At 42.3% G+C, this 14,259-nt stretch overlaps 1 protein-coding gene across 2 annotated transcripts in view; it reads right to left on the bottom strand.

Moving 5' to 3' along the window:
- Positions 1-10,983, bottom strand: part of PSMD11 (proteasome 26S subunit, non-ATPase 11) — a 38,205-nt gene extending 27,222 nt beyond the window's left edge. Inside the window, exons 1-3 of one of the 2 annotated variants that reach the window (XM_002827236.6) lie at positions 10,694-10,983; positions 8,262-8,363; positions 688-812 (exon numbers count right to left, since the gene is read on the bottom strand). In XM_002827236.6, the coding sequence (XP_002827282.2) occupies positions 688-812; positions 8,262-8,363; positions 10,694-10,784 (318 nt within the window). In that variant the 5' untranslated portion in view covers positions 10,785-10,983. The remainder of the gene's footprint in view (positions 1-687; positions 813-8,261; positions 8,364-10,693) is intronic. The other variant, XM_054536640.2, reaches the window with a different exon arrangement.
- Positions 10,984-14,259: the final 3,276 nt, after the last annotated feature.

Below are 14,259 nucleotides of genomic sequence, written 5' to 3'. Positions count from 1 at the left end.
ATCCATAAGAAAAACAACAACTATATTCTTCCTACAAACAGATTCAAGCAATGACAATATACCCTGCTTGAATCTGCCACTTTTTACAGAATGATGTTTAATTTTGGTATGTGTCTCTTCCTGAATTGCAGAAAATACAGTTATCTTTGAGAAGGTTGGAAGATTCAGTGATTACAGAGAAGCACTCTTTAATACAGCTCAGGGTCTAGTCTGAACTTGTGGGACACGTACAGGAACACCAGAGTCACTTCTGCACAATGAGACACAAATGGATGGATGCTCACCCCTCAATAAAGGCATATATGCAGTACAAAACATGCTAAGAAGGAATACCACAAGACTTAATTAGTGCTCAGAAGGAGCTTTGTGACACGAGATGAAAGGTACCACAGACACAGAAAACATTACAAAGGTGTGGCAATACAATACCTCAAAGACAAGAATCAGTTTGTGACCCTGATGTAATGAGGATTCCAGGGACCACTGACAATCTCCACTTACAAAGCAAAGCATGGAACAGACCCAAAGTATCAAATGCCCTGTAACAAAGAGAAACTGACATGATAAGTCCTGCGCTGTCCTCCCAGCTTTCCCTTCCACATTAGTACTAAAGTGCAGGCAGGCATTTCTTTCATGGAAACAAACTTTTCTCCATATTGTCTACTTTCTGTCATTAATATCACTTACCTCCTGCCCTGTAGCTGCTTCCATATCAAGAAACAGATCAAGAAGAGATCGGACCAGGCGAGCTGCTTTAGCCTTGCTGATGGAATTCAAGAAGGGTCGTACATACTTCAGGAGTCCTCCAAGCTCTGTATGAAAGGCAATTCAAAAAGAGAAGTAAACATCAACATTTGAGACAAAATACCCACTTAAGAAACTGACCCAACGTCATAAAAATCGGTACTTACATCACTGGAATCAGTCTAAGTGAAACTTACTAGGAGTTTAAAGCATTCCTAGCAAATAGCAGAATAGCAAAAATAAGTTAACATCATATACCAAATTTGCATTCTGTTCCCTACTCAGCCACTGGATTACTATGAAGTTCCAGGAAAAGCTCATGTCTCTGCTTCATTTATCCATCTTAATGAAAGATAAACAGCGAAGTATTCATAATCTCAAAAAGCAGTTTTCTAGAACATGAAATATGCTGTGTCCCTGCCACCTTCACAAAATTACTTCCTCACAACCAATAAATATGATCAGGTTATAGAAGTAATTTTTTTCTAACTTCCAAGTCTGCTTCAGCTGTTCCCCTTAGACAGAGATTTTTCCTTTTTCCTGTCTTTCTGCAGTGCTCCCCAGTTTAGCCTTTCTGCATTATCACTTCCCTGGCACTCTTCTGAATAAACTTTTCACATAGAAGAGTGTTTTGCCCTTAAAGTGCTGCTATATCTCTTTTAAATTCCTCATTAATCTTCAAAACCTAAGTCTTAAACTATGACCAAAAAAGGGATCCATCATAGAGCTTTTCCCCCCCTATATAGAAGAGGGCAGTATATGAACTCTAAAGAAACATCTTTCAAAACAATAAACTAGAGATATGCTTGTCAAATAGTAAAAATTAGAGAATGTCTCAACTAAACAACTAAGGAGGTATTTTTGGAATGTGGGTTAAAATTACTTTAGTGCCACTGCCTCTTTAATATTCTCCAATTGCAGACTCACCCTCCTGAGAACTCTAATTCAGGGCAAGCAAACCTCACCCTCCAGAGAATGCTAATTCAAGGCCCTGAAATCCTCATCTGCCTGAATAGTCAGAGAATGCATGGGACTGTGTCCGGTACTTAAGAACTTGATATAGAGTAGAAAAGTTCATCTTTTCCCTTTACTCCCCAGTAATGACCTTTGATTACCAATGTTTAAAACTTTTTGCCATTCTGCCACCTCATTCACCTCTGCACAAGACTACAGTATATACTCCTGCTTTCAAGAGGCACTAATGCCATAATCCCATCTGAAATGTCTTGCCATCTTCTCAGTCTATATAAATCTTATATTTCCTTTTAGGTCCATCTGAAGTCCTATTGAGTTTTCCATGTAACTCCAGTCTACAGTGATTCTCCCCCTCAAATTCCTTTTGCATTTATTTCAATTATATTATGTAATGATAGCTTTTTAAAAGTAGTCTGAAGCAACGTCCCTTTCTCCCACAGAATTTCCTCCTGTGCCTGAACAATTCTGAATGATTTCTAGTCGCAGAAATGTTCACAAAGCAGCCTATTCCAATGTTGGCCAAAACAAATTATTCCTTTTTGAAACACAAAACACAAATCTATACCTTCTTTCACATGGCTTTAAATACTTAAAGAGAATTATCATTTACATTTCCCTAATTTTCCCTTTATCCAAGCTTAACATCTTTGGCTATTTCAACTGTTCCTCCAAAGTCCTTGTTTCTAGGTAACTTAGTTGCTCTCCTCTGAACAAACTCTACTTTGTAAAGGTACTACTTGTGGTATTTTGTGGTACCCAGAAATGAAAACAATTGCTCCAGGTAGGGTCTGACAATAGACCAGGAGGCAATTTAATTCTCTTGATCTGGCCATGATATGTAACACAAGATAGCATGTTTTGCTTTTTCTAACACCTCTCTTTGTTCAGACTGAGCCCATTAAAGTCCTTTTTAATAGACTACTGTCAAAACAGGTAATTCCCCCAACTTCCTCTGTTTTGAAAAATACTTTAAGTATATAACTTAATCCTTATCGCAACTGAATTTAATCTTCCTGGCTTTGGCAATAACTGTGAATTTTAATTCTGTCTTCTAACTGTACTGAGTCATCTACAAAAATAAATATCCCTTCTGAAATGGCTTTAACCATGATTCCAGATGCTGACCAGAAAAACAAGGACAGATCCTCATGACACAATGCCTGAAGACTTCCCTTCAGGTTGACAAATGATCCATTTATTAACATGTTTTGGATACAGTTATTCAGCCCATTGTAAATTCATAACCTGTACCTGTGATATTAATATTATGGCAAATGTTCAACTACCCTGCTTACATCAGATATGCAGTCTATATCATTCCTCTAATCCAGAGGCTGGCAAACTCTTTCTGTGAAGAGCCAGATAGTAAATTTTTTTGGCTTTGCAGGTTATATGGTCTTAGTAGTAGGTCCTGAACTCAGCCAGTCACACACAATGTGGAAACAAATGGGCGTGGTTTTGTTCCAATAAAACTTTATTTACAAAAACAGGTGGCATGCAGACCCCTGAAAATCTATGGGTCTGATAAAGCTAACCAAAAAGAGAACTAGGCTGGGTGCAGTGGCTCACACCTATAATCCTAGCACTTTGGATGGCCAAGACGGGCAGATTGCTTGAGCCCAGGAGTTTAAGACCAGCCTGTGCAATATGGCGAAACCCCCTCTCTACAAAAATTAGCCAGGCATGGTGGTGAAGGCCTGTAGTCCAAGTTACTTGGGGGGGCTGAGGCAAGAGCATTGCTTGAGCCCAGGAGGTCGAGGCTGCAGTGAGCCAAGGTTGTGCCACTGCACTCCAGCTTGGGTGACAAAGTGAGACTCTGTCTCAAAAAAACAAAACAAAACAGAGAGAACTAAGGTGAATTTGGAATAATCTGTTCACAATAAATCCACTGTTTTTTAAGAGATTACTATCTCCTTATCAAATAATCTGTCCCAGAACTCTACCACTGATGACCATGTATAGTGTCTACTCTTTATTTTTAATTTCTTTATTTCAATGTGCAGCACACAGTGAATACATCTATTCTTTGCATTACCCTCTTGAAAGGCAAGATAACATTTGCCTCAGTTTCCTTATACCTCTCCATGGTTTTTCTCAGAAAAATATATGGCTCTATAGTTACATCTGCTAAAATTATTTTTTTGATAATAAAAGAAACTGTTAGAGCCTAGAGACCTGAACTTATTTACAGAGACTATCTGTTCTGTCTTCTCTCACCTACCATTAATTATCTCTTTCTGCTGTTATTTCTATCTTTCGCAATTTGAAAATCATTTTCCTTCCTAGAAAAGGCAGAAGTGAAATATGAGCTAAGCAGTCTGCCTTTCTAACACCTGCTAGCATTACAATATTTTCTCTAAGCACTGAGTGTTATCCTTCTTACCCCAAGAGAGAAGCAAATGATTGCTTGGTTGTCCCTCTGCATTTCTTTTTCTTTTTTCCTTTTTTTTTTTTTTTTTTTTTGAGAAAGAGCCTCACTCAGTCACCCAGGCTGTAGTACAATGGCACAATTGTGGCTCACTGCAGCCTTGACTTCCCAGGCTCAAGTGATCCTCCTGCCTCTGTTTCCCAAGTACCTGGGACACAGGCATGCAACACCACACCCAGTCAATTTTTTGATTTTTTTTGTAGATATGGGGTCTCCTTATGTTACCCATGCTGCTTTAAAAAAAAAAAAAATTAACAGAGATAGTGCCTTCGCTATGTGGTCCAAACTGGTCCACATAACTCCTGGCTTCAAGCAATCCTCCCACCTCAGCTTCCCAAAGTCCTGGGATTACAGGTGTGAGCCACTGTGCCCACCTGCCATTTTTCAGACTCAGTTCATCATCTGTTTTAGTCTACTACTGTTTTATATTCATTGTTGTTTGTATTTCCTGTTTCCTTCCATTTTCATACATACTGAGTTAATTTTTTTTTTAAGTCCCATAAAATCATACTGACTTCCTCCTTTTCTTACTGGGATTATTTGTAATTATATGACCAGATTTTCCTTGTCAGAACCTCACAGAACTTGGCTGGGCGCAGTGGCTCACACCTGGAATCCCAGCACTTTGGGAGGCCGAGGCGGGTGGATCACCTGAGGTCAGGAGTCCAAGACAAGCCTGGCCAACATGGTGAAACCTCATCTCTACTAAAAGAAAAAAAAAAAAAATTAGCCGAGCATGGTGGCTCACGCCTGTAGTCCCAGCTACTTGGGGAGGCTGAGGCACGAGAATCGCTTGAACCCAGGAGGCAGAAGTTGCAGTGAGCCGAGATCACACCACTGCACTCCAGCCTGGGCAACAGAGTGAGACTCAGTCTCAAAAAAAAAAAAGGCCAGGCACAGTGGCTCATGCCTATAATCACAACACTTTGAAAGGCAGAGGTGGGTGGATCATTTGAGGTCAGGAGCCCGAGATCAGCCTGGACAACATGATGAAACTCTGCCTCTCCTAAAAATACAAAAATTTACCGGGGGTGGTGGTGGGCGCCTGTAGTTCCAGCTACTTGGGACCCTGAGGCAGGACCTCACAGAACTCAACAGATTCCTTTTAAAAGTTTTAGGCTATGAAATCCTGAGCCAAGGCATCATGTCTGATGATGCTCAACACTACTAACACTACTCGCAATCACAATTACACATCAGACATTGTTTTATTTGGTAATCCCCAAGTGATTTTTGTTGGCCAGGGATCCTATCTTAAATTTTTGAGTAGAATACTTAGCACAATGCTATGCATTTATTAAATGCATAAAAAACAAAACTGAACATTAATGGAACAGACATATTTTCTGTTCTCAGGAGCAAACAATACAAACCTATCTATCATTAATAGCAAAGACAGCTAAATATATGTAAGCCTCAACACTTCCTTAGAGTTCCCATTGTGTATACCTATACTCATCAAACTTTCTTAGAAAACAATAAGTAACATGGAAATGTTTTTGAAAGTTCTTATAATTCATCTATTAAATTCCAATAGGTTTAGCAGTACACTTCTAAACTTCTCAGGTCACAAGGCAGGAAGGGCAAGAAATAAGGGGAGAACACATATAAAATAGGAATTTCAAGCAAAACAGTATTTTTGGATGAAAATTACTGAAGTGTTGACTATATACCACACACTGTTCTTAATTCATGCCACTGGAGGAAAGTAGAAATTTGGATATTTCAACAACAAAAAAATCTTTTTTTGAGACAGGTCTTGCTCTGTCACCCAGGCTAGAGCATAGCAGTGTGACCATAGCTGACTACAGCCTCAATCTCCTCGGCTCAAGCAATCCTCCCACCTCAGCCTCCAGAGTAGCTGGGACTACAGGCACATAACACCACACCCAGCTAATTTTTCTATTTTTTGTAGAGACGGGGTCTCACTATGTTGCCAGAGCTGGTCTCAAATTCCTGGGCTCAAGGGATCCTCCTACCTCAGCCTACCAAATTGCTGGGATTACAGGCATGAGCCACCACGCCTGGCTAACAACAAAAAAAATTTTCACATCACTTCAGTTGGCTTTATAATTCAGAAAAATTACCTTATTATATTTTGCATGGATATCAAAACTGTTTTGGAACCCCCCAAGCTCAAATTAACTGACAGACAAGTGGAATCCTTATGTATGTTAAATAGGAAGGAAGTCAGCCTAAGATGAAAAGACACCACCAACCAATGATAACTCATTTAAGTAGACAGTTATAGGAAAGCAATAACCATGATGTCATGTGGCTATATGGGCTCTGAAGTAAGACTACATGAGTTCAAATCCTAGGTCTACCAGTTATTAGTTGAATGAGCTTTGGTAAGTTATTTAACTTTTCTGTGCTCAGTATCCTCATGTGTAAAATGGTAACAGTACCTACTTCAAGTTGTTTCGAGGATTCAATTAAGTTAAACCATGTATGTGTTTAAAAGAGTAACCACTTGGCCACGTGCGGTGGCTCACACCTGTAATCCCATCATTTTGGAAGGCCGAGGCAGGTAGATCACCTGAGGTCAGGAGTTCAAGACCAGCCTGACCAACATGGTGAAACCTCACCTCTACTAAAAAAAAAAAAAATACAAAATTAGCCGGGCATAGTGGCACATGCTGGCAATCCCAGCTACTCGGGAGGCTGAGGTAGTAGAATCGCTTGAACCTGGGAGGCGGAGGTTGCAGTGAGCCGAGATCGCACCATTGCACTCCAGCCTGGGCAACAAGAGCAAAACTCTGTCTCAAAAAAAATAATAATTAAAAAAAAAAAAGAGTTCATAGCACTCAAAAACCATTATGGATGGTTCTTTTCATAGCTACTTAATGATGTTTTAAGTAAGATATAAGGCCCATGTAAACACATCCTCACAATTTCATACATCTTTATTCAGCTCTATAGACTGAGCCTAATAATTAATAAGTTAGTTATCTTTAATTGAAAAAATCACTGGCTGGGCACAATGGCTCACACCTGGAATCCCAGCACTTTGGGAGGCCGAGGTGGGTGTATCATGAGGTCAGGAGTTCAAGACCAGCCTGATCAACATGGTGAAACCCCGTCTCTATTAAAAATACAAAAATTAGCCAGGCTTGGTGGCATGTGCCTATAATTCCAGCTATTCCAGAGGCTGAGGCAGGAGAATCGCTTGAACCCAGGAGGCGGAGGTTGCAGTGAGCCAAGATCGCACCACTGCACTCCAGCCCGGGTGACACAGCGAGACCCCGTCTCAAAAAAAAAAAAAGAAAAAGAAAAAAGAAAAAAAAATCTTTAGTTCTCAAGTTGAAGAAGTTGTGCTAACTAAGCCCCATCATTCTCTTGAACAACAACATAATTTTAGGGAAAATAATTCATGAGGTCACTTACCAGATCTTAATCCCATCTAATCAAATGAGCTCTAAATTCACTTTAAACTTGACAAAAAATCACCCATTTAAGTTCAAACAGACTTCTCTCTAAATACTATTACCACTTTACTGGTAAAAAGTCCTTCCTGATCAAAAGGACTCCCTTCTCATTCCAAGGACACACCCATCATCAGAATATTATGTCAAATCTAATCAGTCAATGGTTCAATTACAACTAGAATGTTTGAGCAATGATGTGCACAAAGTCCTAGGTATGAATAGAGAAGTCTTGGGAAGGCTCCATTTAATGTCTTACTCATTCTCATTCTGAATCTATCAGAAAAAAATGACAGTGAGTCACTTGGATACAAAATCCTTTGTCATTTTTAAATCAGGTGCTTAAAGTTGTTATCTATCTTAAATACATCAGAGTTGCTCAGTGAAATTATTGAAGACTGTTACTGCCTCTATGTAAGGGAATACAGTGAGAATTCAAAAACCAGAAACAAATCAGAAATCACTATATCCGAACAAAAATAAGATTGTCTCTCATTTGCAAAACTAAACTACCATGAAAGAAGTGAGTTTAAAGGCCACTTAATTGCTTGCTAAAAAACTGAAGCTCAACCAGTTGCCAAGCAAATAAAGCTGAATTCAGTTTGTTGATCAGTCCCATGATTCTTCACTCCAACAAAAGACAGGAATTTCACTGAGCATTTCAGGTACAATCCATGTGTAGCACTTACCTGCAGCTTGTCCAGTCTTTGCCAGGAGAGATCCCAGTTCCAGGATGCTCTGCTCTTTGACTTGCACTGCCTCTTCATCGTTTTCCTGAATGTCACGCTTCACTGGGAGAGGAAAATGCAAACCCTCTTAAAATTCTGACCAAAAAATGAAGACTGAGGGAAATTTCACCCTCATAAGATTCATTACAAACTCAAACATATTTACCAAAAGACAAATTCTAGAGTTTAAAAAAAAAAAAACTCTAAGCCAGGGAAAAAAAAAGATCATATATACATAGAATATGCTCCATGTAAATCATAAAAAAAAGATTCTTCTCTTTGATTTTAAATGTGCCTTTTCATTCTACCCAGCAGAATTTTGCTTACCTACATACACTAAGTTTCTGTTGTGGTCACTTGGTTAAAGCAAAATTAAAACAAAACAAATCCTTCATACTTATGGTGCCAAGATCTGTGCCAGTCACTATTTTATGTGAAGATATTAAACATGCCTGTGCGTTTATTTTAAACTAAAATCAATTGACCAAGTTACTGATGCCTATAAGTCAAAAGCCTTTCAATAAACTTTAGGTCTGTGCAAAGCCTCAGCTGATGGGTGTGTTAGGGATAAGCAGGTCTATACAGCCATTCAAGAAAAGCAACTCTATCAAAGCCCCAGATCCTGCACAGCTACACTTAGGAAAGACTGCCACTTTTTAATGCATTGAGGTCTGTTAAAATAACTTTGTGCTATCTGTCCTGTTTTCAACAGTTAATAACTATTTTAACATTCAAACATGGAATAGCCTCTCCAAGTTTGTAGTGATCACCACTAGTTACTACTACTCTTACAAAGCATCATGACTTGACAAAAACCAAGATTTTGATACTCCATGATGGAGTCCAGAAAAAGTAAGGCCGTCAACCATCATGACTCAAGCTTGCTCTAACAGTGAAGCTTTCCCCTAGAATAGTGGGCCAAGAGGAGATACTCTAATTGTAATATTTGACGTAATTTCTACTTTATGAAAGACAAAATATTAGGCACTAGACACAGACAATTAAAATTCATGCTCCTCACATTAGTTCTAAATAATAGTGTGTACTCAGAATAAAATACCCATGTAACGGTGATTGAGATGACTCTGGTTCCGCAGAAGTAACTAACCTAAGATCAGAACTTTTAAAATGAAACACCTTTTACCAATATCATTCAAAGATACATCTTGACGCCCACTTCCTCTCCTTCTCTAGTATCCCCAATGATAAAGTATCAAGATCTTGTCATTGTCCTTTCTCCGTGCAGGTCTGGAATATCAAAATTCAACACACTAAGTCAAATGCCAACATCTTCCAAGTCCCACATACAGGTGCATTCTCATACTACTTGTTGAGCCAATTCAGATCTTCCCAAACTACACTAAAAAGATTCCATTACATGTGCAGTGAAGAGCTGGTCCAAGCCCTAATTGAATCCTTTATGAGTAAACATTAAAGTCTTCCTCTGTCATTACAAATTTCTGTTCACACTTGAATCCCAACAGAAAGCTGCCGGAAGCGACTGGCTGGGGTTCCCATTTCAGTTTTCCTGTTGTGTGCAGGTGTAAGACCATCGTATTACAGTGTTAAGAAATTTTAATTTTTCCAGCAACATGCAGCCGACCCGTTCCAAAGAACTCCCTAAACTCCGCGGCTGACAACTAACTCCCTTAACTCACTTCCAACCCCTACAGGGAGTCTGGGAAGATTAGTCACCTCCTCTAGCCAGGCGGTCCCGCTCCAACACCTCACTCTTACACCCTACACAGGGCAGATGAGCGTCTCGGCCACCTCCACAAACCAAATGCCAATCTGAGGTGTGTGTCACCCTTGAATTTCCCACATTCTGAAAGAGACCCTCCTCTTAGTGGAGCTTTCTGCCGTGGGGCTGAGGAGTAGCAGCTCCCAGCGTCCCGTGGAAGGAAACTCCCAGAGAAGAGCAAGCGCTCACGCTCCCACCCAGAGCAGGCTGTGCTGATTACAACGGCGGGAAATGCCCGTCCTAAGCTGGTTTCGCCAAAGCCTTTCAAGTAGAGACTCTAGGACCAGTCCGTGACAAGTACGCCGGCCGGCACTGCTCCGGGTCCCAGACCAGCTCGTGCGGGCCAGAGCCGGGGACACGGCTAGGGAGGGATGGGGGCCCGGCCCGGCCCACTCTCCCACCCTACGCTGAGCCCCCCGTGAGTCAGCAGCCGACGAGGGGACCCGGGGATTGCCTCAAGTCCTCCCACAAGAGGGAGACCTGGGGGGCTCTGGAGAGCTCCGAGCGGCCTGCGCCCCCGGCCCGGCCCCCCTCACACACACAGTGAGTCAGCAGCACCAGAGCCGGCTAGCCCGGCCCCTCTCCGCTGCCGCCGACCGACATAAGCCCAGCGGGACCGGCGGGGCCGGGGAGGCGGCGCGGCGACCTTTACCGATGGAGTGGAGGATGTCGATGGAGGCCTCCCGGTCGGTGCTGAGTAGAGACTGGGCTCTCTGGAACTCCACAACCGCCGCCGCCGCCATCTTACCGCTCTCACACCGTCCCCGGCCGCGGCCGCCGACGCCGGAAACACACACCCGGAAAGCCCGCCCTCGCGTCCCTCCGCCTGTAGCTCCCGCGGCTCCGTTCCCAGAGCACTCCGGGAGTTGTAGTCTCTCCGCCGGGCGCGGGCTGAGGGGTGGGGAGAGCGGGACCGCCTCGCAGGTGGCCTGCAAGCTCCCCAGCGCCTCCTAGCGGGCGGCCGGCGAGGAAAAGAGGCGGTGCCCCGCAGTGGGAGCTCAAGATCGGTCCCCGCCCACCCCAAAAGAGGCTTCTTGATTCCGGCCCTGCTCGCGCACCCCTGAGAGGGGTTCCTGAGTACCGGGCTAGGTATTGAGTCAAATCTGTGTGGCTTTCTTTGCGGCTTCCACGATTTAACCATTCATTTAGGACGATAAGTGACCTTATAAAGTGCTCGCTATGTGGCAAAGAATAGCACCATTCGCATGCGTTCCAGTGTCTGATGCCTGGGCGCCGCACACACGCTTTCCAGGCTTGACTCCCGCAGAACGCTGGCCGGCAGGTGGGCAAACCCGCCAGGACCGGAGAAAACTGTCCTCACGCGCCCATTTAACCTTGGGACAGTGCTGGACGTGATGAAGTGAAACATCACCTTTGCTCCATTCACGCCACAAATACCTCTTGGGAATCCACAGAAGCCTCACCCAGCTCCCAGCTCAAAAAAAAAAAAAAGGATTTTAGAGACAGAGTCATGCTCTGTTGCCTAGGCTGGAGAGCAGTGGCATGATCATAGCTCACTGTAGCCTGGAACTCCTGGGCTCAAGTGATGCTCCTGCCTCAGCCTCCTGAGTAGCTGGGACTATAGGGATGCACTACAATGCCTGGCTGATTTTTTTTTTTTTTTTTTTTTGAGATGGAGTCTTGCTCTCTTGCCCAGGCTGGAGTGCAGTGGCGCGATCTCTGCTCACTGCAACCTCCGCCTCCTGGGTTCATACCATTCTCCTGCCTCAGCCTCCTGAGTAGCTGGGACTACAGGCGCCCACCACCACGCCCAGCTAATTTTTTGTATTTATTTATTTTTTTATTATACTTTAAGTTTTAGGGTACATGTGCACAATGTGCAGGTTAGTTACATATGTATACGTGTGCCATGCTGGTGTGCTGCACCCACCAACTCGTCATTTAGCATGAGGTATATCTCCCAATGCTATCCCTCCCCCCTACCCCCACCCCACAACAGCCCCCAGAGTGTGATGGTCCCCTTCCTGTGTCCATGTGTTCTCATTGTTCAATTCCCACCTATGAGTGAGAATATGCGGTGTTTGGTTTTTTGTTCTTGCGATAGTTTACTGAGAATGATGATTTCCAATTTCATCCATGTCCCTACAAAGGACATGAACTCATCATTTTTTATGGCTGCATAGTATTCCATGGTGTATATGTGCCACATTTTCTTAATCCAGTCTATCATTGTTGGACATTTGGGTTGGTTCCAAGTCTTTGCTATTGTGAATAATGCCGCAATAAACATACGTGTGCATGTGTCTTTATAGCAGCATGATTTAGAGTCCTTTGGGTATATACCCAGTAATGGGATGGCTGGGTCAAATAGTATTTCTAGTTCTAGATCCCTGAGGAATCGCCACACTGACTTCCACAAGGGTTGAACTAGTTTACAGTCCCACCAACAGTGTAAAAGTATTCCTATTTCTCCACATCCTCTCCAGCACCTGTTGTTTCCTGACTTTTTAATGATTGCCATTCTAACTGGTGTGAGATGGTATCTCATTGTGGTTTTGATTTGCATTTCTCTGATGGCCAGTGATGGTGAGCATTTTTTTCATGTGTTTTTTTGGCTGCATAAATGTCTTCTTTTGAGAAGTGTCTGTTCATGTCCTTTGCCCGCTTTTGATGGGGTTGTTTGTTTTTTTCTTGTAAATTTGTTGGAGTTCATTGTAGATTCTGGATATTAGCCCTTTGTCAGATGAGTAGGTTGCGAAAATTTTCTCCCATATTGTAGGTTGCCTGTTCACTCTAATGGTAGTTTATTTTGCTATGCAGAAGTTCTTTAGTTTAATTAGATCCCATTTGTCAATTTTGGCTTTTGTTGCCATTGCTTTTGGTGTTTTAGACATGAAGTCCTTGCCCATGCCTATGTCCTGAATGGTAATGCCTAGGTTTTCTTCTAGGGTTTTTATGGTTTTAGGTCTAACGTTTAAGTCTTTAATCCATCTTGAATTAATTTTTGTATAAAGTGTAAGGAAGGGATCCAGTTTCAGCTTTCTCCATATGGCTAGCCAGTTTTCCCAGCACCATTTATTAAATAGGGAATCCTTTCCCCATTGCTTGTTTTTCTCAGGTTTGTCAAAGATCAGATAGTTGTAGAATTTTTTGTATTTTTAGTAGAGAGAGGGTTTCACTGTGTTAGCCAGGATGGTCTCGATCTGCTGACCTCGTGATCTGCTCACCTCGGCCTCCCAAAGTGCTGGGATTACAGGCGTCAGCCACCGTGCCTGGCCCAGCTGATTTTTTTTTTTTTTTTTTTTTGAGAGACAAGGTCTTGCTATGTTGCCCAGGCTGGTCTCAAACTCCTGGCCTCAAGGGATTCCCCCAACCTTGACCTCCCAAAGTGCTGGGATGACAGGCATGAGCCACTATGCCCAGCCTATTTCATTTGTTTGAATCTCATCTCCCTCCAAAAGGTTGCAGGACTACATGCTATAGAAAACGAGCACAGAATTTGAAGTCAGACAAACATGGAGCTCAATATTACCTCTGCTACCAACTAATAGTCCAGTTATTTAAACTATCTGATGCAAAGTTTGATCATCAGTAAAACTATTTTAAAAATCGATTTTACTTAATGGATGTACAATAATGTGACTGTATTTAATGCCACAGAACTTTTTTTTGTTTTGTTTTGTTTTTTGTTTTTTGTTTTTTTTTTGAGATGGAGTCTCACATTGTCACCCAGGCTGGAGTGCAGTGGTGTAATCTCAGCTCACTGTAACCTCTGCCTCCTGGGTTCAAGAGATTCTCGTGCCTCGGCCTCCTGAGTAGCTGGGACTACATGCACCCGCCACCAAGTTCTGCTAATTTTTGCATTTTTAGTAGAGAGAGGGTTTCGCCATGTTGGCCAGGCTAGTCACGAACTTCTGATCTCAAGTGATCTGCCTGCCTTGGCCTCCCAAAGTGCTGGGATTACATGGGTGAGCCACCACGCCAGGCCAGAACTGTACAATTTTAAATGGTTAAAATGGTAAATTTGATGTTATTCATATTTCACCACAATTTTAAAATTTTACTTCACAGATTTGTTGAAATTTATTTTTTTTTAAGAGACAGGGTCTTGCTATGTTGCCAAGGCAACTCCTGGATTCAAGCCATCCTCCTGCCTTAGTCTCCCAACTAGCCAGAACCACAGGTACACACCACTGTGCCCAGCTTTGAAGTTTAAATTTTTAAAGGCACTAGAACACTTCAGTGCTATGACTGACA

The sequence above is a fragment of the Pongo abelii genome, chromosome 19 (assembly GCF_028885655.2).
Source record: "Pongo abelii isolate AG06213 chromosome 19, NHGRI_mPonAbe1-v2.0_pri, whole genome shotgun sequence".
Lineage (NCBI taxonomy): Eukaryota > Metazoa > Chordata > Mammalia > Primates > Hominidae > Pongo > Pongo abelii.
This window is presented reverse-complemented; position numbering and strand designations above follow the sequence as displayed.